The sequence below is a fragment of the Thermobia domestica genome, chromosome 14, assembly GCF_964235325.1.
Source record: "Thermobia domestica chromosome 14, izTheDome1.hap1.1, whole genome shotgun sequence".
NCBI classification, from domain to species: domain Eukaryota; kingdom Metazoa; phylum Arthropoda; class Insecta; order Zygentoma; family Lepismatidae; genus Thermobia; species Thermobia domestica.
In genome coordinates, this window is record NC_137467.1 from 171,482,862 (window position 1) to 171,509,733 (window position 26,872).

The 26,872-nt window shown below is 36.7% G+C and overlaps 1 protein-coding gene across 2 annotated transcripts in view; it reads right to left on the reverse strand.

The window, feature by feature from the left end:
- Stim (stromal interaction molecule) overlaps window positions 1-20,987 on the reverse strand; it is a 193,308-nt gene extending 172,321 nt beyond the window's left edge. For both annotated transcript variants that reach the window (XM_081739177.1, XM_081739176.1), the window contains exon 1: window positions 20,511-20,987. In XM_081739177.1, the coding sequence (XP_081595303.1) occupies window positions 20,511-20,715 (205 nt within the window). In that variant the 5' untranslated portion in view covers window positions 20,716-20,987. The remainder of the gene's footprint in view (window positions 1-20,510) is intronic.
- Window positions 20,988-26,872: the final 5,885 nt, after the last annotated feature.

The following is a 26,872-nucleotide window of genomic DNA, read 5'->3' on the forward strand; positions in this document are numbered from 1 at the left end:
TAGATATTTCTGCTCGCCATTCACAAAATTTACTTTAGGTGTTTTTTCTTCTGCTGCTGGATCTGGAGTAGTTCGTTTGTCTTTTTTCTTCCAATATACGTATGTCAGGAGATTTCTTAATAGTATTATTATCTTTTTCTATTTCAGTTTGTATATATTCAGGGGTGTAGCCAGCAGGTTTCTGTAGGAGGGGCCGTCGTTTTTGAAGGGGGGCCAGCTACAATGTGCAAAAAGAAAAAAATGTGTTGCAGCTAGTGTTTTTGAAGCCAGAAAATCTGGAAAATTTTGGTTTCCTTCCCGAAAATTAAGAATAGTTTTTTTAAAGATTATTATTATTATTATTATTTACTAATTTATTGTTTTTCTTCATAAATTCTATTCCAGGTATTTTTATTATGTTTAACCAAGAACTACTGTCCCGGAAAAAAAACTTATACCTTTGTGCATTACTATTTCAATACACAGAACCTATCTATAAAGGTAACTAAGAAAGTTCTATCGCTTTCTCACCCACCACCTCCGAACATTCATGTCACCCAAGACATACCTGGAAGATCAAAAATAGTTCCCATAAGCATCGACGATCTTCTGCCAACGTTCTGGAAAGCCAAGGATTCCATCTCGGTAGAACTTGGTGGGCCGTGACGCGAAGAAGGTATCAAGTGCATTTTGCACCTCTACTAGGGATTTGAACTGGCGTCCTCTAAGGTGATTGTTCATGGGATGGAATAGGTAATAATCGAACGGTGCAATATTCGAGGAGTATGGTGGATGCAGTGTTTCCCATCGAAGGCGTAGAATGGAGTCCCGGGTCATCCTAGCCACGCAGGGCTTACCGTTGTCCTGTAACAAAAGGACCCCTTTGGGATTCAGAAGTCTGGCTCCAAAGTTTTAAATTTTTCTTGAACACGGCTCAACTGCTGACAGTACACAGTTGTATTGATGCTGTGACCAGCTGGTAGCAGTTCCCGATGCCGCGAGCAGTTCATCAAACACACAGGAGGACCTTCTTATGGTGCAGTATTGGTTTTGGCTGCTTTGAAAGTGGTTCATAGGATGCTAACCAATGATGACGGCGCCGTGGAACTTCGTACAGGACTCATTTCTCATCACATTTCAACACCCTGCCCAGAAATGCCTCTTTTTTCAGACGAGACAGCGAAAAAAACACAAGTGTCTGCTCGCGTTGCCTTCTGGCCCGGAGTCAATTCATGTGGATCCATTGACCCAACTGGTACAATGTGGTCCGGAAGTGGGTTAGTTTCAACAGTATAGTTTAGTTATGGTAGAATGTCTGTACACAGTTACCTTGAAGTCTGAAGAGTCATAAACATCGGTATGATCACCATCCATGTCGTAACACAGCTGAATTCTACGCCAAGTTCTCGCAGATGTTTTGCGGAGATACTTGGAGTCACGAGGGTGAAGGCGTGTTCCATAGCTGCTCGCAATTCCTGCGTTGTGTGATATTTAGTGTTTCTTACTTATTGCTTTGTGAAACCCTAGAGAGCATTGTCTAATGCCAAGCAATGTTACCAAACAAATGTGGGTAAAACCTAAAACCGTTAGAAAACAACAATTAGGGGTACGCCCACTTCCGGACCACGCCGTAGTGTTTCCGCAGTTGATGAAGGTGCTGCCGAATGCTTTCTACACTTACACTGAATTGTAGTCCCAGTTCCTCACATGTTTGGCCACTGTTCACCTCAATTGCTGCCTGAAGATCTTCATTTTGTACATGTGTTGGTCTTCCGGCACGTGGTGAATCTTCGAATGTTTCGTCACCGTCCTTAGGCCACTGTAGCGGCGTTTGACCCTAGTTTGATGTCGTACAGCGTACACGCCCTTATGACGCTCTTCAGTGGTTTTGTGTTCACTCTATCCTTACGCAAGTTCTCGGTGTAACTGAACTGCCACAACCAGGTAGTATGTTGAATATACCAACATAAACAACTGGCCTTTGCCTTATCTCCATTCGCATTCAACTCACGGTGTGAGGGCGAATTGAACACAGACCTCCTCAGAAAGCGACAGAACTCTTGAGTTACATAAGACTGATTTATTTGAAATTACACTTAATTTCTTTAAGATTTTCTGACAAAAATATTTATTTATTATTCGTGACTAAAAAACAATTATTTTATTAACAGCCATATTGTTTTACGGTAGTATTTATAGTATTCAGTACTATATGATAGTATTCAGTACTATTGTTTTATGGTAGTATTTATAGCACCTTGTTAAAACGTTTGTCTTCAAATTGTCAAATACAAATCGCCGTAAATTGTGTAATCTCCTGTCACAAAGAAGTAGACCATACTATTTTCCTATCGCTATAAGGAAGAGATACGATACTATTTTTCGATCGGTGCGGTAAAATACTATTTCGCCATAAATTATTAATTATATATAAACTTTGTTATTTTTAAACGGCTGAAGCGAGGTAATCTCATGATGATGTTTTAAAAGATGGTCATTTGGGGTGGTCAGGAAAGCATTTGGGGGGCCTGGCCCCGATGGACCCCTCCGTGGCTACACCCCTGTATATATTTATCCATTGTAGATGCCTAGCTATTCTTTTTCTATCCAAAAATTCCTCCAAGCGTTTTTTGTCGATTCTGGCTTTGCTTGGTGATTTGTTTTTCTTTTTCTTGCATACTTCTTTGTGTCCTTTATCCATAATTTATTTTACTGATTATCCTTTCACGCGCTACCCGATATGAAAGACATTCTTCCGTATTTGGAGTATGGCATATTTTGTGTCTCAGTTTACATAGAATGCATACTTTTTTACCTTTATCTTCACAGTCTTCACTTTTGTGGCGAAGGGTTCCGCAATATCTGCATCGTACTTTGTCCTTGCTTTCGCAATATTTTGTGATGTGGCCAAATTCTTGGCACGTGTAACAATGAAATCTTTAACTTTATATAATTCATAACGATATATATGCGATTTTTATCAATCAACATTTTCCTTATGTTTGGTGTGACCTCTATAACCAGGTGGCATTTCTTTTACCCTCTCTTGCCAGCCTTAAATCTTGCCTTTGTTTTGGGCTTGTGTTAATTCTTCCTCCTCAAAGTTCTGTTGGATGATAGCTTCTATGAGAGCATTGTCTTTTATTTCAGCCGGTACGCCATACACTATCAGCAATGGGTTTCGCTTCCTAGTTTACTCAAACTTGAAATCTCTTTTTATTTGTTCTTTATCCTTTATCCTGTTTAGGTCTTCTTTTGTTGTGGTTTCCAGTACCACAATATCCTTTGTCGTACGCATACCAGTTATTTTTAACTTTTCCTTCCTTGGATCTATTGTTTCTGTTAGTCTTTGAACAATTTGCTTAACTGTCTCTCCTTCGTTGGGTCTAAATATTAGGATAGGTTTACTCTGTTACGAGGGCCACTACGAAAGTTTTGAGATGTGAAATAACTTACATACTTAACCTTTTCAGGACGAACGGCTCAACCCTTGAGCCAGCAACTCAAACCTCTCTAGCTCAGCTCCTAATTAACCAGAGATATGATTTTGGTATGTATCTCTTCAGAAAGGATGGAACTTTCTAATCCTGTGTATATCATTCATGTAATGAGTCCCGCCGTGAAGGGGGAGGGGGGCAAAGTTGGGTGTTTATAGTTTTCCCTCTCTCCCTTCAGAATTTGGGGGAGCTACAAGGATAAAAAATGGTATCCATAGAGACAAATGAACATACTAACTAGCCATACCCAGTCCATGACTTTTGGGCTTGAGAGGGGTGAATAGGAGGGGTATTGAATTTACCCTTTTTCTTATTGTATATTTTCTTATAAAGACAAAAAAATATATTTCAAATTTGAGGAACCCTGGCAACATTGTTATTCATCGTGCGCAAGAAAAAAAATCTCACATTTACGACAGATATTTGGGACAATGATACACAAAAGTCAAACCCATCGGTACAATACAAATGGAAAAAGAAATTCAGAACACCACACCTATGTGACACATTCTGTATATTATTCAATATCCACTGTAAGGTACTCTAACGTTGACAGCCCTAGCGACATTCCTAATTATCACAGACACACAAATTATACCTCGTTGAAAACCTTATAGATCAGCCATTCCAACAATGTAACTTTTGTGTGTCTCGGGCCAAACCAGTAAAAGAAGACGAAAGTCAAAATTTTGGGTGGAAAATCATTTTTCGAAATTTGTCGGACTATGGCAACACTGGTATTTTTCGTACGCAAGGAAAAAAAATCTCACATTTACGCCAGACATTGGGAACAACGATATAAAAAAATGAATGGTGTAAGTGCAATAGGAGTGAAGAAAAAAATTCGGAACCTCGAACCTACGTGAATCATCCTCTATTTTTTCGATAGATTGTGGTATACGCTAATATCGGCAGGCTTGGCCACGCTCCTAATTGTCACAAGCATATCAGCTATACCTCGTTGGAAAACTTATGGAACAAACATTCCAACAAGGTAACTTTTGTGTGTCTCGGGCCAAACCAGTAAAAGAAGCCGACGAAAGTCAAAATTTTGGGGGGGAAATTAAAATTTTTCGAAATTTGTTGGACTATGGCAACACTGTTATTTGTCGTACGCAAGGAAAATAATTCTCACATTTGCGCCAGACATTGGAAATAACGATGTAGAAAAATGAAGGGTTTAGGTGGAATAGGAGTGAAGAAAAAAATTCGGAACGCCGACCCTACGTGAATCATCCTGTATGTTTTTGAGAGATTGTGGTATAAGCTAACATTGGCAGACTTGGCCACGCTCCTAATTGTCAAAAACATATCAGCTATACCTCGTTGGAAAGCTTATAGAACAGACATTCCAACAAGATAACTTATTGAACAGAAAGACACACACACAGAGAGAGAGAGAGAGAGAAAGGAAAACAGTTATCACCTCAGAACGCACCGTTCTATTTTTAGCCTGGTCAAAGTCAGCTGTAGCTATCAGTTGAATCTAAGGGTCGTAAATATGCATTTCTTTCAACTCCCTCCTTTGACAAGTTATTTAGTTTTAGAAAAAAATCTCCCTGACGAAGCAAAAGGAAAGAAAAGCAATGATCTTGCGACGAACAATGTTAGGTGAACCAATGCGGGTTTATTCTCTGCCGTTAGTAAGAGTGCATTCCTACTGCACTTACACGGTTTATTTTTTGCACAATTGTTCACAATAACGGGAGTAAATGTGAGAATTATTTTTCTTGCATACGACAAACAAAAGTGTTGCCATAGTCCGACAAATTTCGAAAAACTTGATTTTCTACCCAAAATTTTCATTTTTGTTTTCTTTTTCTTTTAATAGTTTGGCCCGACAGACACGAAAGTTATCTTGCTGCAATGTTTGTTCCATAAGCTTTCCAACGAGGTACAGCTGATATGTTTGTGACAATTAGGAGCGTGGCCAAGCCTGCCGATATTAGCGTATACCACAATCTATCGAAAAAAAATACAGGATGATCCACGCAGATTCGGTGCTCCGAATTTTTTCCACCATTTCTATTGCACCTACACCATTCATTTTTTTTTATATCATTGTCCCCAATGTCTGGCGTAAATGTCAGATTTTTTTTCTTGCGTACGAGAAATAACAGCGTTGCCATAGTGCGACAATTTTTTAAAAAATGGATTATCCAACCAAAATTTTGATTTTCGTCTTCTTCTTTTACTAATTTAGCCCAAGAGACACGAAACTTGCCTTGTTGGAATGTGTGTGTTATACGGATTCCAACGAGGTATAGCTGTTATGTTTGTGACAATTAGGAGCGTGGCCAAGCCTGCCGATGTTAGCGTATACCACAATCTCTCGAAAAAAATACAGGATGATTCACGTAGGTTCAGGGTTCCGAATTTTTTCCTCCATTCTTATTGAATCTAAACCCTTCATTTTTTGATATCATTGTTCCCAATGTCTGGCGTAAATGTGAGAATTTTTTTTCCTTGCGTACGACAAATACCAGTGTTGCCATAGTCGGACAAATTTGGAAAAAATAGTTTTTGCAAAAATTTTGACTTTCGTCTTCTTCTTCTTTTACTAGTTTGGTTCGAGAGACACGAAAGTTAGCCTGTTGAAATGGGTGTCTCATAACGTTTCCAACGAGGTATAGCTGATATGCTTGTGACAATTAGAGGCATCACCAGACTTGCCAATGTTAGCGTATACCACAATCTATCGAAAAAATACAGGATGATTCACGTAGGCTCGGTGTTCAGAATTTTTCCCTCCATTCCTATTGAATCTAAACCCTTCATTTTTTGATATTATTGTTTCCAGTGTCTGGGGTAAATCTGAGATTTTTTTTTTTTTTTTGCTTGCATACGGTATATATCAGCGTTGCCACAGTCTGACAAAATCTGAAGAATTGTATTTTTGAAAAAAAAAATGATTTTCGTCTTCTTCTTTTACTAATTTGGTCCGAGAGACACGAAAGTTACTTTGCTTAAATGTCATTTCTATAAGGTGTCCAACGAGGTATGGTTTGTTTACTTGTGACATTTAGGGGCGTCGCCAAGCCTGCCAACGTAAGGGTAGACGAAAATTTCTCGGGAAAATAGCAACAGGATGATTCACCAAGATTCTATCTTCCGATTTTCTTTTTTACCTAGCTATTGTACCTTTGCCCTTCATTTTTTGGTATAATTATTATCAATGTCTGGCCTACAGGTCAGAATATTTTTTCTAGCGTACGACTAGAAAGTGTTGCCAGACTCTCACAAATTTCGAAAAAAATATTTTTTAAATTTTTTCTTTCTTCTTCTTCTTCTACGGGTTGGGTACGGTAGCCTCAAAGGTTATCTTACTAGAAGCTTTGTTTCATAAGCTTTCCAACAAGGTATAATTCATACCCATGGAAGAAGTAGGAGGGGTGCTAGGGCCGCCAAAGTAAAGGTCTACGATTTTCTTGAAATCCCTGCCCGTCCTGAAAAGGTTAAAATCAATTTAACACTTACATTTTCTCAAAATATTCACCATTACACTGTACACACTTTTGCATCATCGAAAACCACTTTTGGAAGCAGTGTTTCCAGTCTTTTTCTTTAAGTGTTAAAAGTTCATTCTCGTAAGCCACTACAGCTTCTTCAGGGCTGCAAAATCTCTTCCCACGCATGCGATCTTTGATCCTGGGGATCAGAAAAAAATCACACGGGGCCAAAGTTTGACCTTCGTAGATTCTAAAAACTGAATCGTGATGTTGGCCGTGTGTGCGGACGAGTTGTCATTATGAAGCAGGATCCTACGCAATCCAGTTCTTGGACGCCGTTCCCGTAGCTTCTGGAACACTTTTATTAGGCAAACAGTCGCGTACCACTGAGCAGTAACAGTCCTTTGTTCTTCAAGTGGAACAGTTGCAACATAGCCAGATTTAGAGAAGAAAGTTGCAACCATCTTCTTCCACACACTTCGCGGTCGCTTCACTTTCGTGGGTGGATTTTCATCTGGAAAGATCCAAACTGTAGACTGGCGTTTATTTTCAGGGTCAAATTGATAGATTCAAGTCTCATCACCAGTAACAATGTCAAAGACAGGTCGAGAATTGCCTCCATCAAATCTTGCAAGCATTTCTTCACACCATTCCACACTTATGCGCTTGTGCTGTTCAGTCAAAGTGTGAGGCACTCAACGAGATGAAACCTTCCTGAGCCGAAGATGATCATGAAGAATTTTTGTTACTGCTGGCGATCCAATGTTCACTGTAGAGTCAATGTCCTTGAAAGTTGTTCGAGGATTGTCTCGAATCATTTGTTCCACAGCGGCAATGTTTTCATCTGACACAGCTGTTGCCGGACGTCCAGCTCTCTCTTCATCTTTAAGCGATGTCTGGCCCCTTCTGAATTCACCAAACCACCGAAAAATTGTAGCACGGGAAGGAACAAGGTCCCCAAATGTTCCCTGCAAACGGTCAAGGCTTTGTGTCTCGTTCAAACCACTTTTGAAATCGTAAAGGATCATTGCCCGAACATGTTCCTTTCGAGCTCCATTCTAGACAGCCGAATACTGCTCACATCAACAAACAAGTGAAGGCGATACGGCCACGCCGATAAGCGAGGCGAGTTGATACCACTACCGAACGCAATTGTTGGAATTCAAATACTGTGCCACAACAATGCGTCTCAAAACTTTTGTAGTGACCCTCAAGCAAACATACAGGTGGCGTAAAGATAGCGACTCTGCCCAACGTTGCCACATTGCTGCATGTCTTGAGTTTCAGTTTGAGAAGGCACTGTTCTACAAAAGCGCCGATCCTGGGGAGCCGCGGGGGCCCGTGTCTCACCAAAACTCATGTGGCCCCCCGCATTGTATTTATGAATCCACAATGTTTTGCATAATTTGAATGCAATGTCTTAAAATCCTCATTATATGCCTTCTACATCTGAATGGGCCCCCTCAAATTTACAGAGAAATCGGCGCCCTTGCTGTTCTAAGACGAATAGCAAAACGACATGGCACCAGCTGACATTATGATGTTGCTACCTCTGTGTAATATAGCGGCGAGACAGCTTCATAAAGCAGAAGACCATGAAACTTAAATATATATGCTACACACTGCCTTATATGTGTTTTGTTCTTCTTATATACGCATCAATATCAAACTGTATTTAATTTATTGTATTATGCCTTATTTCCTATTTGTGTATGCATAATTATATGTACTATATTGTATGTCCAATAAGAATAATAAATAATCTAATAAAGAGAAATAATCAATAAACAACAATTATAAATACTGTGCAAAATTTTCTATATATCCTCCTGTATTAACCGAGTTAGATCCAGTCAACATTAGCTCGGATAATCGGGGCTCTACTGTACTTCATTTCGATTCAAATATACGTCCCAAGATGGTGGTAGAGGAGCGGTTCAAAATAAACCATTGAAACAAGCTATTTGGTATAATAAGCTTATTCTTACTGCATTTTAACTCATTGTCAATAAATAGGAAAAATGAAAACATTAAAAGAAAGAAGCCATTCTAGATTTGAAACACTTTTAACTATTGTCCTATTATCTTTGTCATAATAAGTGCAGATAATTTTAAATCAAATATTTCTATTAATGCACAATTCATGCTGATATGCAAGCTTATCTTGAACAATTTATAATGAGAAAGTTATGATGAAAGAGGTGTAAAAAAATGTATTCAACTCATAAAACAAAACACTTTCAAAAGGTCATATATTCACTGTGCAGCGGAATGCAAACTGTTTGCAGTTTGGAAAATGGTAACATATTCTACACTGCCTATTTTACGAGGGTTATTTTAAAAGTTCTGCACACTGAAAGATATTATGCAAGAAAATGATTTACTCTACAAAATGCCTTTATAGGCCTTCAATATAATCTTTATTTTGCTTATGACAGCTTTCCAACCTTTTTGGTAAATTCTGTATTCCGGATAAAGCATTTGAGCTGTCTCATTACTCGGGCCACTTCAGTGGAAGCTTCTATCAAAACGTTTTCCACGGAGTGGTTCCTCCAATCTGGGAAACAAATCAAAGTCTGGTGGGCTCAAAGCAGGACTATATGGTGGATGGAGAAGTATTTCCATCCACACTTGTCGAGTGTTTCCCTCACTTGTAGAGCAGTATGCAGTCTTGTATTATCGTGCAAAATGAGGACACCAGCTGCAAGCACATCAGCCCATCTTCGACAGATTTTCTCACCTTAACTTTCCAGTAATGATTCTGTAAAGTGAAGTGAGTGACATTCCGGCCTCATATACAATTTCCTCACATGGTTTTCGCCGATCCCCTCTCAAAATGTCATTTACAATAATCTCCGAGGTGTAGTCGGTTGCAGTTGATAGTTTTCCACTTCTTGTGGCGTCTACAGTGCTTACACGACCTTCAGGAAAACGAGCTGACCATTGTGATAGTGCTACGATCAACTACACTATTTCCGCAAACATCTAGCAAAGCCTTTTAAATTTCTGTTGGATTCTTTCCACGTAGAGTTTCGATGTTGACATAAGAACGCTGGTCACTACGTGTAATCCGACCTGAATCGGGTTCATCTTCCATTTTAACACTGAATATCTCACAACACAGTCGCGCGAACCAGCAAACACAGACACAACCATCAAGCCCAAATTCTGACTCACAACTGATATAAAATTTAACTTAATCATATCACTCAAATGGTCGCGTAGCCGCTGTATGCTAGTATTTGATTTAAGGGGGTTTCGGGTACTTAAACCCCACCTCTCTTGTGCAAGATAAATAATACATAAAATTAAACAGTTATCATATTAAGATAACGTATACAAATACCTATATGAAATTATATGAACTTGGGATCTTGAACCCCGTCCTTGAAGAACTTTCACGTAGGCTAAGGGAGACGATGATTAAAGTAAGTGAATAATGATGGAAGAATTAATGGAATGAGAAAGTGGAAGGAAACGGCCGTACCCCAAGAAAACCCACAAACACAATGTCATTCACTACAAACTTACTTGGCCGAGAATCGAACCGAGGACCCCATGCAGCAGACGTAACTGTTCTACCACTGAGCTACCGTGCCATTTCAATTTTATCCAATTAAAAATAATCAAGTACCAGTAATTTAAATCATAAAAAATTAAATAATTTTTTTTAAAAAACTCGCTACTTTTTCAACCATAATTGCATCACTGTTTATCAGTTTTTAACTGACACGTTGAAAAGATCAGTATTTCATAAATATAACGGTTTTTGTATTCCACTTGCAAATCCTTGATCCAGGTATTGGTATAAAATATGTACAAACAATATTTCATTTCTTATATACATGAGGTGTGATCGGAAAGTAACTTTAGATTGATCACTGCGTAAACAAGTGGGGGCAGCGCTACCATCTTTGCACAGACGTATGTGGTAGATGAGTCTGCATCCAGTCGTGGTCGAGTGAGGGTTGTCTGATCACTAGATTCACCTCTGTAGCGTCTTAAAATTTTGCTGCAATAGGAAATCGCACCAAGTGAGAGGTGCGAGTTGTTATAAGTTTTCTTACAGCAAAAGAATACTCCGTTGCAATTATTCAACGGGAATTCTGTGCCGTGTATGGACCAAGTGTGATGAGTGAAGGAGTTGTTCGTGAATGGGTTCGTTCATTTAAAAGTGGACGAACAAACGTTCATGATGAAGAAAGAAGTGGCAAGCCATCAGTAGTCACTGATGAACTCGTTCAATAAATTGATGGAAAACTTCGTGAAAATCATCTCCTCATGCATATGAAGAAATAGTTTGAATCTTAGCGCTTTTGTTAAGATGAAGAACTGAATGAAGCGGGCATAGGCTGGCTCAAGGCACAGGCGGGAGATATTTATGCTGATGGAATTTCTAAGCTACGATAAGTTCTTGAATGTTTATGGAAACTATGTTGAGAGAGTTTTTAGATGTATATAATAAATCATTCTTATTCACTTTGGTGTTTCTTTTTCTTTTTCTTTTTTTTTTTAACCAAACGGAGGTTATTTCCAGAACGCCCCTCGAGTAATAAAACAATAACGAAAATGAACTGAAATCTGTAAGTTTTACGTCGTCCACGGTTATGCCGGTTAGGCTAAAGGAGACGGTGATTATGAGAAATGAATGAAATGGTGGAATGAAGAAAGTGGGAGGAAACGGGAGAACCCCGAGAAAACCCACGAGAACGGTGTTTGTCCACCACAAAGTCCACACGGCGCGAGCTGGGATCGAACCAGGAAAACAATAACGAGTCACAAAAAGTGTGAGATAGTGTTTTTAGTTGTATATACATTCATTATATCACCTTAATCAAGGATTACCAGCGGAACATACATAAGTAGTTATTTGTGAAGTCATGGTCTCTTCAACATGTTAATGGATAGATATAAATCAAGTTAAAAATTTATGAACAGTGATGTAATGGGCGTTATTTTCTAGATACTGTGCGGATCATTTGTTTATTTATTTAAGAGGATAATACAACAAGTATACCAGGGGCGGATCCAGGACCGACTTCTGGGGGGAGGCGGTGGGTTGTCATACTGCTACTTTTAAGGGCTCCAAACTCTTTGATGGGTTTTATTTATATATATAAGAAAGTTTCCTCTTCTCGGGGGGGGCGATCGCCCCGATCGTCCCCCCCCCCTGGATCCGCCCCTGAAGTATACCCAAGGAATGTGAATTAATATCTCTCCAGCGAAACAGAGTGAATTTTGATCTCTGTAAAGACTTAAATTAATTACTTAAAGCAGAGACAAGCAAAACGCAATAGTATAAAGCTGACTCAACTGTTTCTTATATCATACAATATGTGAGCACTCGTGTCAATATCTCGATAGCTTCCATTAGTGACAATATAATACATGTGAGCAGGATTCGAACCCGTGACAGACAAGTATTATATCCGTCAGCCTAATGCATAAACCGCATGAACTGCATAAACCGCATAAGAAAAAAAATAGAAGATATTTCATTAAATGAACAAAAATTATTGACAATTTTTACAACTACTGAACAAACAGCAATAGTGGTAAAATAAATAACAAATAAAAACAACAACAGATGTCAACTACAAAATGGTGATCGACAGCGGTAAGCTATGAGAACACCCAAATGAAGTTTAATTCTGAGTTCACTGAACAAAAATCTACTACACTGACAGACTAAATCAATTATAAACGTGCTTCTCGAAAGGAAAGTAGCCACAAAATGTAGAACTCTGGGGTCCGTGAATACATAATGAAGAATCATACGTATCAGAAAATGTTTGCGGAGTCTCCAGTTGTTTCTACAAATAGATAAATAATTACATAACGTTTACTTAGCAGCAGTATATTCCAGCGCAAACAGCGTCACAATGCATTCATACGTAAGGAGAAAGAAAAATATACAGAATGCCAATAATTGTTAAGTTTTTTACGCAATGTATACAGTCAGTGATGATGTAAGATTAGGATTATAAATTAGATTTCTAGCTTTCGGCATTTATGGTCATGCAAACCCGTTACGTATGAGGTATGACGTCCCTCGGCGATCATAATGCCCGGGAAATTGTGGAGGAAGAAAGGAATGAAGCAGCGCCCTAACTTAGATTTTTTCTGGGGGAGGGGGGCAAGCATTAATACGTGTATTTGGGCCCCTACAAAAGCCGTTTTTCTAATTCTTGGGCCCCCTATTTCCATCTCTCTCTTACTCTATATCGGTCCCCCGGAGCCTGTCGACCCTCCGGAACAGCAAGTTCTGCAGGACCGTTAGTTACGCCCCTGGGCCCGTTCCATACATGGCAAATTAGTTAAAGGGACAATATTGACAAATTTCAAAGCCATATGAACAAATATATTTCTAAGCCCCTAATAGTAATTTTTTTTTTACTGAAATGAGCCCACGGCTCAGTTTTTTGTTTTATTGGCCTTTTGTCTGCTGTTTTGTTTATGTATTGTACTGAACCTGTTCGATGTTTCACTTATAATTCCATGTTCGTATCGTATATGTAAAAAACCAGGGTTGGCAAAAACCATGGTTTTTATTGAAAAAACAAAAAAAGTTTTTTTTGGTATAAACCATTTTTTTAAACCAGGTTTATTTGGTTTAAATAATTTGCTCTATATATTCATATCATATATGGACAGAAATAAGTTTGTTTCGCCTTGATGTTATTATGCAACGACCGAGTTATGCTGGAAGGGGTCACATAAGCTTAAAGCGGAATAGAAACCGCTTTTCGAGTTACATCCGAGAGAAATTGTCCTCCATTTGAACTCGGAACCAGGACTAATTTGCCACAAATTCGATACGTCTGCCGACTCACTCACGAAGGAATCCTGATATAAAAAAATACGTTGTACTGATCTTAACATGCTTCTTAATATAACTGTCAAGAGTCATTTCAGGAGAAAAAGATAAACAGTTGCACAAGTGAAACCATTATACACAATTACATATGGGCAATTTCGAAGTACTACGGAGTACAGAAGAACTAATTTAGCTCAAGTCAGTTAACAACGACTTTCATTGGTCGAAATTAAAGAAAACGACGACTTAATTTGCATATCAGTAAGAAAAGTGAATAAAGATACGAATTATTTGAGTCCACTTTGGCTCAGACTCATTTATACAGATACCAAAGATACTTCTCATTTCAATAAATGCCTTTCGTGGGGTCTGTATGACTCCCCCCCCCCTTTTCCCACACACAAAAAGTAAGGTATTTCGATGTATTTTATCAATAGTAAACATTGAAACAAAACAATATTTAGAAATTTTCTTTGATTGCAATTACATAACAATAGTAACTACAAAATAATCACAAAACAAACATTTATAAACATATAAAAAAAAAGTTGCTTTTGTAGTATAATATTTTTGAGTAATGAATGGGGAATTTAGGTCTGAATATAATACGAATAATATACGGGAGTGAAACGTGATAACCCACAACTGCGTGTTCATCAAGATTTTACAAACACTTACACTTTTACGAACATTTTTCGTTTTTTGGTTTAAACCATTTTTTTTTAACAGCTGGTTTAAACCAGCCAACTCTGATATGTAGTAAAAAAAAATTGTCTTAAAATGGGTCCCCCTCGAACAGCGGGAAACTTCCCTGCTCCCCACAAATTACGGCCCTGGAATGAAGGAAGCGGTTTGGTATCATTATCAGGGCTCATAGTGTCTAGTCTTTTCTAAAAGAATAATTGAAAGGTGACCAAAAGCACAAGAAAAAGTAACTAAAATCTCATCAAAAAATAACTTTAAGAGGCCCCATCACGGCGAAATTAAAATACCGCTAATTTTCAGTAATTCTGTGATATCTTCAAACACATAAAAGATAATCAAAAAGTGGAACAAGACCTCCCTAGACAATATTATTTTACATGAAATACCGTTATCACCACTCACTTATCTATTTTTGATTTCAAGCCATTTAGAAACCCGGCATTTATTTTCGCGTTTCTAAATGGCTGCAAACGGAAAGCTACTAGGTGACTCGTGATAACGGTACCTCATGGAAAATAGTATTGTCTAGGACGCTCTTGTCCCACATTTCGATTATCTTTTATCTATTTGAAGGTATCACAGAATTACTGTAAAATTAGCGGTATTTTAATTTCGCAGTGATAAGGCCTCTTAAACATTGATGCCAAACTTGGACATAAATTGAATTTTACAATTTTCTATTTTTTTCAACCAAAATAGGGCCGGCTGGATCATAACTGAAATATGTAATGTTTTAACACGTTAAGACTAATTATTTTGTCAGCTGATTAAAAAAAAAAAATGGAATACTTGTGTTTAGAGGTTCATTATTAATTACATACCTCGCACGGTTTCGTATTTCAATTTTGATGTGGACGGGGTAAGGCAAATTTCTATATTTTCATTATGTCCAATAATACAAAATTAATGTAATTAATACACAGTATCTAGATTACGTACCATTAACTGGTAATAAAATTTTGTCTTGTACAATTGGTTTGTTACAAATTTTGTCTTGGTACCATATGATTGGTAAAGACAGGTACTATGGCTTCATCCAACATTTCGCATACAATGAAAAGTAAACTGTAAACAGGTAACATAGGTCATTTTTCTTTAACACAATGAGAACAAAGCAAATAATGTGGATTATGTTTATACCCTTATTATACTTTTCAAAATAAATTACAAAGGTTACCTAAAAATGCAGTTGCATACATAACGAAATAAAAAGCAGTAACCGGAACGTATACTAACAGGTTTTTATATTTTCACAAAAACTTAGCCTATGTGAAATGGAAAAAGGTATAAAAAGTTTCTGCCTTTTTGTTTTTCAATTTTTCTAAAATTTTTCTTAGAAAACTGCCAATACAAAACATAAATTACACGAAAAAATGGCTTTAACACCCAAAAAGCAGGGTTGACAAAAACCATGGTTTTTATTGAAAAAAAAAACAAAACAAAAAAACATTTTTTGTTTAAACCCGGTTTTTTTTTTTTTTTTCGTTTAAATAATTTGCTCTATGTATTTCTATCACATATGGACAGAAGTGAGCTTGTTTCGCCTTAGTGTTAGTATACAACAACCCGGTTACGCTGGAAGCTGTCACATAAGCTTAAAGCGAAATCCAAACAGCTTCTCGGCTTACATCCAAGAGAAATTGTCTTCCATTTGAACTCGAAACCGGGACTAATTGGCCACAAATGCGATATGTCTGCCGACTCACTCACGAAGGACTCCTGGTAAAAATACGTTTACTGATCACAAAAGAAACATCCACAAAGTTACACACAAAAAAGTTGCTTTAGTAATATAATCTCTTTGAGTAAAGAATGGGGAATTTAGGTCTAAATATAGTACGTATAATATATGGGAGTGAAACGTGATAACCCACAAATACGTGTTCATTAAGATTTTACGAATAGTTACACTTTTACGAACATTTTTCGTTTTTCGGTTTAAACCAGTTGGTTTAAAAAAAAAAAAAACAGCTGATTTAAACTATGGTTTAAACCAGCCAACCCTGCAAAAAAGTAACTTTTAGTGACCAACTTGAAAAATAAGTAACTTTAATTAAGTTCCTTATTTTAAATTTAAAAATGTGACTATGAGCCATGCATTCTGCTAGGTACCATCCCAGCATTTAACTGGTATTACCTTTTCCGACCGAGTGTCCCACCGAATATCGAACTCAGACCCTTCGCACCAAACGCGAAAGCGTTAGCAACTATCACTCAGTGATAATGTGCATAATAGTTAACATTTTTTGTATCTATGCAACAGACAGGGCAGAACTAATCTAATCTCGCCTTTGCCTAACGTGAATGAGTGGTTAATAAGATAAACTCTAACAGTGATCAAGAAATCATTCATTTTCAGCTTCATTTCCCACCTTGTATAAAAGTTGAGGTAAACTTTACATTGGACGCTCCAACTACTCATCGACACGTAGGAACGCTTAAAAAACCGTATAGTAGAGTAGGGTAAGGTAGAGTGGAGTAAGCTAGGAACAAGTAGAGTACGGCAGAGTAGAAAAGTTTGAACTTATTTTATTAAAATTAATCGAGTGTAAATTTCCGTGTCTGTCTACGAATATCAACTACAGTAGACATTGTAAAGTCAACCCAAAAGTTGTCTCACCCACATCCACCTGTAACGCATTTTTAAGAGGCCATGAAGAAGCGGGACTGTATCATCTACAAAAGCAATACATTATATTAACATCATTGTCAAAATAAAAACAATAAACGGACAAGCTTTTAGGCATGTTGACAGGTATTTGAGACTACAGAAGCCAAGTGTCACCAAAGAACTATTTATTCTAGATCTGCCGGAAATTCTCACTAAAATTTCTTGTATACCCACTTGAATTTAAAAGAAGATAATATTATTATTATTATCGGTTTTGGTGAAGTTTAGACACACATTTTGCAAAATTTTCAGATAAAATTCAATACGTACTCTGTATGGAAATACATATTTATAAGAAACAAATTTCTGCAAGTTCCAGAATTAAATAGTAAGAAATACAGCTGAATTTTATGTTCACAAGTATAGAGTTACTAGCGTAAAACCATTACAACTAGACGATTAAAATAAGTAAATACGTACGAAAGATGACTGTATTACATACTATTGTCCGCCAGTGGAATATTTTGTTGCAAGTGTAAAACAATTACAACTGACAAGAATTTGTATCACTGCGAAAACCCGCATGTTTTCACTACCTTTGCTTACGCGTAAATTTATCATCGCAGACGCGTCTGCTCCCTTCAAATGCATGCGCGCGCGGACATACTAGCTTCGCTTTACCCTATCTCGGTTATACAGCATTTGTGCCTTTTAGTGGCCATCTAATAAAGGTTAGTTTGTGTCATCTCGCGCTGTAGTTTTTATGTGGTATGTCCGAACGGTGTGTTATCAGCAAATGTGAAATACCTGTCATGGGTTAATTGTTGTATCGCCGGATCAATTTTAGGAAATTTACCGGAATAATGTATTTTGGTTCGTGAGAAAGATCGAGAGAAAGTCAGGAGATGGGAATAGCTGAAGTTAAGGTGGTCATTGTTGAGCAAGGTTACTAGAGAACCATCTCTAGTAACCTTAATTGTTGAGGCTGTTTTTGGTGTTGTATGCGGGACTACATGCGGACGCGAAAAAGAATATTTGGCGGAGAGGTACACTTGTTATGATTTAGTGGGGGGAAAGGTACGTACATGTCAAGGTCGTGACATATCGTGTTTGAGTCACAGAATTATACAAAAATAACGAGCATGAAACATAAAAACCTGATTTGCTGGTTAACCACTACGACAATAAATTTCTGCACAGTGTACACAAGCTATATTTTATGTTTACAAGTGGAGCGTTACTAATATAAAACCACGAAAAGTGTTATTGAAACTCGTATCATTGCCAAAACGCTCCTTTCGAACCCAACCCAGTGCAGACCCACCAGCTTCGCTCTGCCCTGACTCGGTTAGACAGCATTCGTGTTCTTTTAGTAGCCACCAAAAATATATTAGTTTACGTTTTCTGCACTGTTGTTTTTACGCCATACATCCGGAAGGCATATTTACACGCAAACAGCCTAGTCATTTTCTATTCCAAACTGTAAAACTTTACACGACTCTGTTTTGAAGGTAACTTGACTTGTAAGTAAATCTAACCGCAACATAACCCAATATTATCAATTGTAGTACATTCTGGCACATATTTTTTATTTCCGTATGGTGAATTGATACAGAACAAACGCCCCTGAATTTGGGTTCAGGTCCAAAGTTGACTGCCCGTTTCTAGCAAACTTTTACCGGGAAAAGTTAACAGGGAAGAAATTGATAATTTGCTCGTTTGTGTGCTTGATAATATGTAGGGAGAGCGTCAGTTGCGTTTAAATATATATATATATAAGGTTATCGCATGGTTGGATTGTGGGAAAGCAATGAGCATTTGTATTGTGAACATAGCTGCAGGTATACAGACAGGAACGATGATTTGGATGTGAATTAACAGTAATACAGCTTGTGAAACAAGGCGGTGATAATCAGGAAAATCTTTTGAAAGTATGTGAAAATCAACCCGGCTAGTAACCCGCCTTCACTCGCTATCGCTCGCTTGGCATTACTACGTGAATTGAGTTGATTTGATTTGATTTTAAGTTTAATGTGAGCTTCGATAAATAAATTAGGCCTATGCTTAGCAGAAGGGGTCCAGCTTTTTTCTCTAAAAAATGATACAATTTTGGTAGTTTCTGTTCACATTCGGTTAGTTTAGGGTAGGGTTGGTTAGTTTAAGTTAGGTTAGGCTAGTTTAGGTTACGTTAGGTTACGTTATATTAGTGTAGGGATCCCGCATAATTTTCCAAAAAATAATAAAATTTCGCTTATTTCTACTAATATTACGTTAGTTTAGGTTAGTTCAGGTTAGCTTACGTTAGTTTATGTTAGGTTAGGTTACATTTGGTTACGTTATGTTACGTCTAAGTACTTGCATCATTCATTTCTCCTGTAATTTTTGTGTTTTTTACGAGCTTCTGGGGCCTATGTTTAGCAGAAGGGGTCCAGCTCTTTTCTCTAAAAAATGTTACAATTTTGATAATTTCTGTTCACATTCGGTTAGTTTGGGATAGGGTTGGTTAGTTTAAGTTAGGTTAGGCTAGTTTAGGTTACGTTAGGTTAGTTTAGTTTATGTTATATTAGTGTAGGACTCCCGCATAATTTTCCAAAAAATGATAGAATTTCGCTTATTTCTACTAATTTTACGTTAGTTTAGGTTAGTTCAGGTTAGCTTACGTTAGTTTATGTTAGGTTAGGTAGAATTGGTTACGTTATGTTATGTCTAAGTACTTGCATCACTCATTTTTCCTGTAAATTTTGCGTTTTTTACGTGCTTCTGGACCCCTTGTACTAAACATACCCCGCTTCTGGACCCCTTGTACTAAACACACTCCATAAATTAAAATAAAAACTGATGAATTTTAAGTTTCCGTATCTTTTATTGTGCTACTTCTGGTGCCCCCTTGCACTTTATCTATGCTACTAAGCAGGATATAATCATGTCGCCCAGCACAAATCTTGTGAAGGAAATAAGAAAATTAGTGAAAAAATTATAGTTTTCAACAATTATTTCAAGCTGTGTACCCAAACTTGTCCCGCACATTATCAACTAAATTAAAATTCTGCTTATTTAGGTTTAATGTCTCAAGATATGTAACAGTAAAAATACTTCTTGTTTCTGTACTATTCTATTATTATCTTAATATGAATTTGAAAGCGAATAATATATAAGCAGATCACGTCACTTTTTTCTAAATCGTCGAAGTGCCTTGGTTTGAAACCATCATGTAGGGGACGAATACGAGAGCAAAGAAAGTGCAACGAAATCATTAAATAGGATACGTCCTTGAAAAATACTGAATTCAATTCGCCCACTACATTATTAAGTACGTGGACGATGTAGTATACCTTTCCCAGAGATATCTATAAATAAAATAATAAGATAACTTTGAAACTCTTTTGCTCAAGCCAAATCACACACATGAAAAGAAACAAGAAAACAAGCTATTACATAATATGTCAACTTACCATTTTCCGACTGACTTGCTGGAACATTTTCCACGCCTTTAGCCTGTATAGTCTCATGTGGGTGAAGTGTTTTAATATTTGGTTCTTGCACTACATCTGCAACCTTTACCCTTCCACTATTACCTTCATCCAAGCCGTTACAGCATTTACACCTACTAATCAAAATACACAAACACAATAGTAATTCAGCCTTAACACTCATCATTATGCTTCGCTCCTCAAACTTACAAACTGATTACCTCACACGCACACATTAATCACATACAGTAACAGGAAGACTGACGCATAAACCAGCTAAAAAATATTTATTTTACATTTCACACGAAGTTCTCTCCCACAAAATCACATTCACCATTGAAATCTCCAACACTCATACCGGAAATCAAGCAGAGCAAAGGTACATTATTTACAACACACCGCTACGTACACACAGGTGCAGGAGAAACTAGCGCTGTAAACGGAATACCAATGTCATTGCTAGGACTAGAGTTATTCCGAAAGGAATGAAGAATTTTGTAATTTCAGTGTGAATCATTAGGAATTGTTTGTCACTTTTAGTGCCACCACTTAATGAGTAAAAATGAGATTCTACAAAGAAATAATCTCCTAATCCTTAAATCGTTTGTTCAAATCTCGGGTTTTCATTTCCACTCCCATCATACTGATAATAATGCGGTTCGTTACTTCAAATTACTACAATATAGATATACAAATGGTTTCCAAACAGTGACAATGACAGCTGTAATTTCTTGTTGGAGGGGAGACGGAGGAGCAGATATGAGTTTTTTGGAGCTAGCTACTTTTATACGTATATCCAATGGTGTATTTACGATTTTGTTTCGGGGAGGGCTTTGCTAACTTTATTCCTGGAAATGTGAAAATTCTGCAAGATATTTCATTTACTTTAAAATAATAAATAAAATTTCGGGGGGTTTAAGGCCGAAAGCCCCCTTAAACACGCCACTGCGTATATCGAAAATAATTTTTATATTACTTCCCTATATTACAATAAATCATATCTGGAGGGCAGGCGTATTCACCTGGGTGATAGGTACTAGGAACATAAAAGTGTTTGCTTTATGATCTATCATAATGTGGAGAACCAGAGGGACCGATAACTAGCGGAGGGATTCAAATAGTACAGATATGTGGATACCGAAGATGTAAGTGCTGGTGTTATTTGCTGTCATTGACACTTAAAATGGATTTCATAAATGCAAATACCATATTAACAGTGTATATGAGCCGTCCAGTTCCAAACCGGCTTATCTCCATTTACAGAAAATCTCGGAAAATTGGGAAAAACTGTACGATCTGTATGTTTTGTACAACTGGAAATACTTGAGTGTGTTCATGTGAATCATTTGAACACCCTCAAATATATCTACAAAACATATCGATCCCACATTTTTCTGTTCTCCGAGATTTCCTCTAAATGGACAAGAGCCGATTTGAAACTGGACGACTCATATACTCTCTCCATGGGCGCCGATCCTAGAAGGACCGAGGGGGGCTCCCAAAGCTCATGTGGGGCCTCCTTATTGTTTAAACACAAACAAACTATTTGCTGAGCAAAACAATATATTCACATAAAAAAAAAACTACATACGTGTTACAGTTTGGCCAACTAACTGCGAAATTAGTTGGCGAAACTGTAACACGTATGTAGTTTTTTAAGTGAATATATTGTTTTGCTCAGCAAATAGTATGTTTGTGTTTAATTATATACAAAGCAAAGCTTCCCCTTATTGTATTTAAGAATATACAATATTTGGCATAATTGCAATTGCAATATATAATTGATTGCAATTTGTCTTAAAATCCTCATATATGCCGTCTTCATCTGAATGGGCCTCCCAAATTTACAGAGAAATCGGCGTCCTTGATTCTCCCTAGTACTACTGCGGACAGTTTCTAACTTGGATTTTTCCTTAGGGACAAGCATTAATATATGATTCCCCTTTTAAAAATTAGAAGCTTCCCTCTAAATAAATATGAAATTTATTCCACCTAGAAATTGAACCCTAATAAACTTACTTCTAGGAGCATTAGTTGGTGTTTCATTGAAGTAGAGCTTAATTACATTTATGCTTCATTTTATGGAAATATATTTTGTTCAGATACTGGGCAACAGCAATACCTACAATTATATTCAGCTCTTTTGAAAATAGTATTAGACGTCCATTGCTAAGTTAATTGTAGAGACAATATTTGATATGACTTTTACCAAGGATGTTATAAAATAGAGGATCTGCCCTTACAACAAAATTTGAAGCCATACTTCACAGTTTCGCCACCCCTACTCTGCCCACTCCGTCCAATAAGATCGCAATGTTTTGAGCTAACAATCGTGGCGAAAACGAAAGTAGCCAATCAGACGATGGCAGAAACGAGAGTAGCCAATCAGACGTGCCGACGCTCGGTTGTTTTTTTTTTTTTTTTTTTGGCTTCATCGATTTAATAGGAACAGATTTATGGGCAGATCCTCTATTTTATAACATCCTTGACTTTTTTACTGATAGTGGGCCCTAATAATAGACACTTCACTGAAATGTGCCTAGGTCAGATTTTCGTTTCATTTAAAGCTTATTTATTTATTATTTATAATTGCTTTTAGATGCTGAACCTATTCCATGCTTCTCTCTATTTATACATTTATGTTTGTTTTCTATCATATGAAGTAAAAAAAAACTTTTAACTCGAAGTTCCCTCCCTTGAATTGCGTCGAACCTTAATGGAAGCAGTGGTTCAAACTGCTCCCCATAAGTTAATGTCCTGAGTATGGAGGACTGCATGGTAATATAGAGGTTTGCATAATGACCATTATTTCTACCTTATTACTTTTGTTATTAAACATATACAAGTAAGCACGTTAAACACAGTGGCGGAGCTATACTGGGACCCTTCCCCTTCATCGAGAACTCTCCCCAGTGATCTCCTTTTCAGAAGTAAAAATGTTTATTTATTTACTTATTTATTGTCAACACAACAGACTATAGCCAAATTACAGTGTTAAGAATTACATAATTAAATATTCATAACGGCATTTCTAAATTTCTTAGGCGACATATCACATATACCCAATTCATTGTTATTTGCACACATTCTATTATACAAAGCTCTTGTTCTCCAGATTGGTGATTTCATCAATATATTAGGTTTTGATTTTTTACAGTAATAGAGGCTAGAGTTTTTATATGTTTTTAATGCAGAAACATGAAAGTTCTGTGAAGAAACTAAGCCAGGACGGTACAAAATATTTTGAGTTACTTTCTGAATGAATAATAAATCAATCATATGACGTCTTTGTTCTAGTGTTCGAAGACGAAAGTTCTCAAGGATAATGTTATAGCTGTAGTAAGTAGGATAAATGTGAGTTTCTTTGTAGGTTAGAAACTACAAAAAAATTCCATGTATTCTTTCTAATTGCTTACGATTGTTTAATTGATATGGATTCCAAATAGTAGACGCATACTCTAACTTGGAACGAACATATGCATTGTACAACTCCTGTAATGTTAAAGAGTTCCTAAATTCTTTTCCTGTTCTAATTGCGAATCCTAATGGTTTGAATACTTCGCTTGTTATATTTGCAGTGTGACTATCAAACGTTAACTTAGCATCAAACGTAACACCAAGATCCTTAACTGAATCATGTCTATTTACTACATATTTATTAATTACATAATCAAAGTGACAAGGGAATTTTCTTCTAGTGAACAATAATATTTTGCACTTGCTTGCACTATGACTCCAAGTTGATTAGAAGAACACCAGTTACTAATATGATCTAAACCTTGCTGCAGTTTTATGTTATCGTTTAGAGAATTGATTTTAGCATATATTTTTAGATCATCAGCATATAGTAATTTTTCATGGTCAGGAATGCAGTCTGGTAAGCCATTAATTAACAAGAGAAATAACAATGGTCCTAAGTTTGAACCCTGAGGAACTCCTGAGGATGCAATATATTCTTTAGATTTGTACACATTAAAAAAGAATGGATTGTCTACGATTAGACAGGTGTGACGAGAAGAATTTAATCAAGAGCGGAGAAAAGTGAAAAAGCTTTATTTTTTCCAATGATATGTTGTGATTTATTTTTTCAAAAGCCTTTTCAAAGTCAATATAAATCACATCGACTTGGCAAACTACATCTAATGAATTCGCTATAAAATCTGTAATAATTGCAAGATTAGTTACCATGAATCTTTGTGGAATAAAGCCATGATGTTTAATTGAGATAACCGTTTTGACATGATTAAAGATTCGCCAATACATGATATTCCCAAATACTTTGGCAAAAGCGGGTAATATTGCTATGGGTCGAAAGTTGATCTATTTTGACTATTGTTGGATTTTGGAATTGGGCAAATTAAAGCAGATTTAAATTTTCTGGAAAAGTGTTGGTTTTTAGTGATAAATTGAATGCAATTAATATAGGATATTTAAATATATCAGCTCAACCCTTCACAATATAGGAGGGAATTCCTTCAGAACCAACTGCCGTTTTGGACTTAAGGTTCTTGATAGAGGTTCTAAAATATTTCGAGAAAGTATTCGTTATTTCATCGTTACTACAGAGATTATGACCCTGAAACTTTAATGCTTTTGACGGTAGATCTCTCTTCCTATTTTTAAATAAAATTCGACGAATTCACTTGAATTCTTAGTGATAATATTTTCAGAATTACGAAAGAATGTTTCATAGATTAATTTGATGACATTTTTAACCTCTTTTCTCAAACGAGCAAATTCCATGTAATAGGAGGTATTATTACTAGTTTTTAGTTGATATTTTGTATAATTTATCTTGCAGCGGTTGTTGTTGGTAATGCAGTGGTGATTCCTCAGTAGAACGAAGGGAACAGCCTGTTTCCTCCCTTTTGTGCCTTTCTAAATAAGATTTAAATTATTCTATAACTTGCTTATTATTATTATTATTATTATTATTATTATTATTATTATTATTATTATTATTATTATTATTATTATTATTATTATTATTATTATTATTTGGAGGAAAAAAGTCTACTTAATGCTTTACTGCAAGCAAACTCCGTGTCATCTACTCTGCAAGAATGCAACGCCATTTTGTTGCTGTCGGTGGTGAAAGAGATTATTTCTTCCGAATAAATCCGAGCAAACACGAATATAGCGACAAAGCAGAGGAAGCTGTACACTTGGCCTGTTTCTACCAGTGCATTGCCCATAGTGAAATTTAGCACATCTTACAGTTCAGTTCGTTTAAATAATTTTAACTTGCTAAGAAATAAAGAAAGTTATTCATCCTTTTGTATAACATTGTATGTGATATTACATCACTTTTTATATAAAAATCAGGAAGGCTTTGGTTTCCATACTGCTTATTACGGTTCTACAACAGACTACAACAGAACAAGTGGCACCTGTTCCAGGTTCACAGAAATGAGCCAGCCAGTGTATGATAGATCAAATGGAATTGTGTCATTTTGGTTCACTGAATGTTATGATAATGTACGGTTGTTGCAAATGGCAGGCCTATCCCTAACTGTACAAAATTTAAAACGAAAACAAAATCTTACTCTAGTCATTTTCTCAGTAGTTGCCTTAGTTCTACAAAACAGCCAACTGGGTGTTCATCAAGTGATACAATGCCATATTAATCATGTTTATTTTCTTACTGAAAAGACGTTTATAACATCTCAGAATTCAATGATCATTTTGTTGTAAATAGTGGGTGTCATGAATAGTCCCAAAATCATGTCCATCAAAATACTGCGTAAAGACATTCGATTACTCAAGGATTGACGATCGAGTGGACTATCAATATCATTATGAGATCATGAAAATGTAAAAACCAGAAACATTTAACTTCTGGTTAGTCCCAGAAGTTTTCTTTAGCAAAGCAGGGATTGGAACATAGAAGATATAGTAAGGATAGCAAATTAATGAACAAGAACAACTACATTGAAATGCTGAATTTTATTTTGAGATACGACTACAAATTTGTAAACGATTTATTGAACGTAAGTACGTTTGCTAAAACTTCGAATAGAATTTAAAATGACTTAGGCAGCTCTATAGCAGAGAAAATGTTCCGTTTTCGCTTTATTACTTCACAGAATAACAGGGTGCAGCAACTTCCAGGGGCGGATCCAGAGGGCGATCCGGGCAATCGCCCCCCCCCAGAGGAGGAAACTTTCTTATTTTATATATATAAATAAAACCCATCCCAAAGTTTGGAGCCCTTAAAATTAGCAGTATGACAACCCACTGTTCCCCCCCCCCAGAAGTCGATCCTGGATCCGCCCCTGCTTTGAACAGTGTTACAGATAGAAAAATGATTTCTATGAGTCACAGATGTTACTGGAAATCGATCT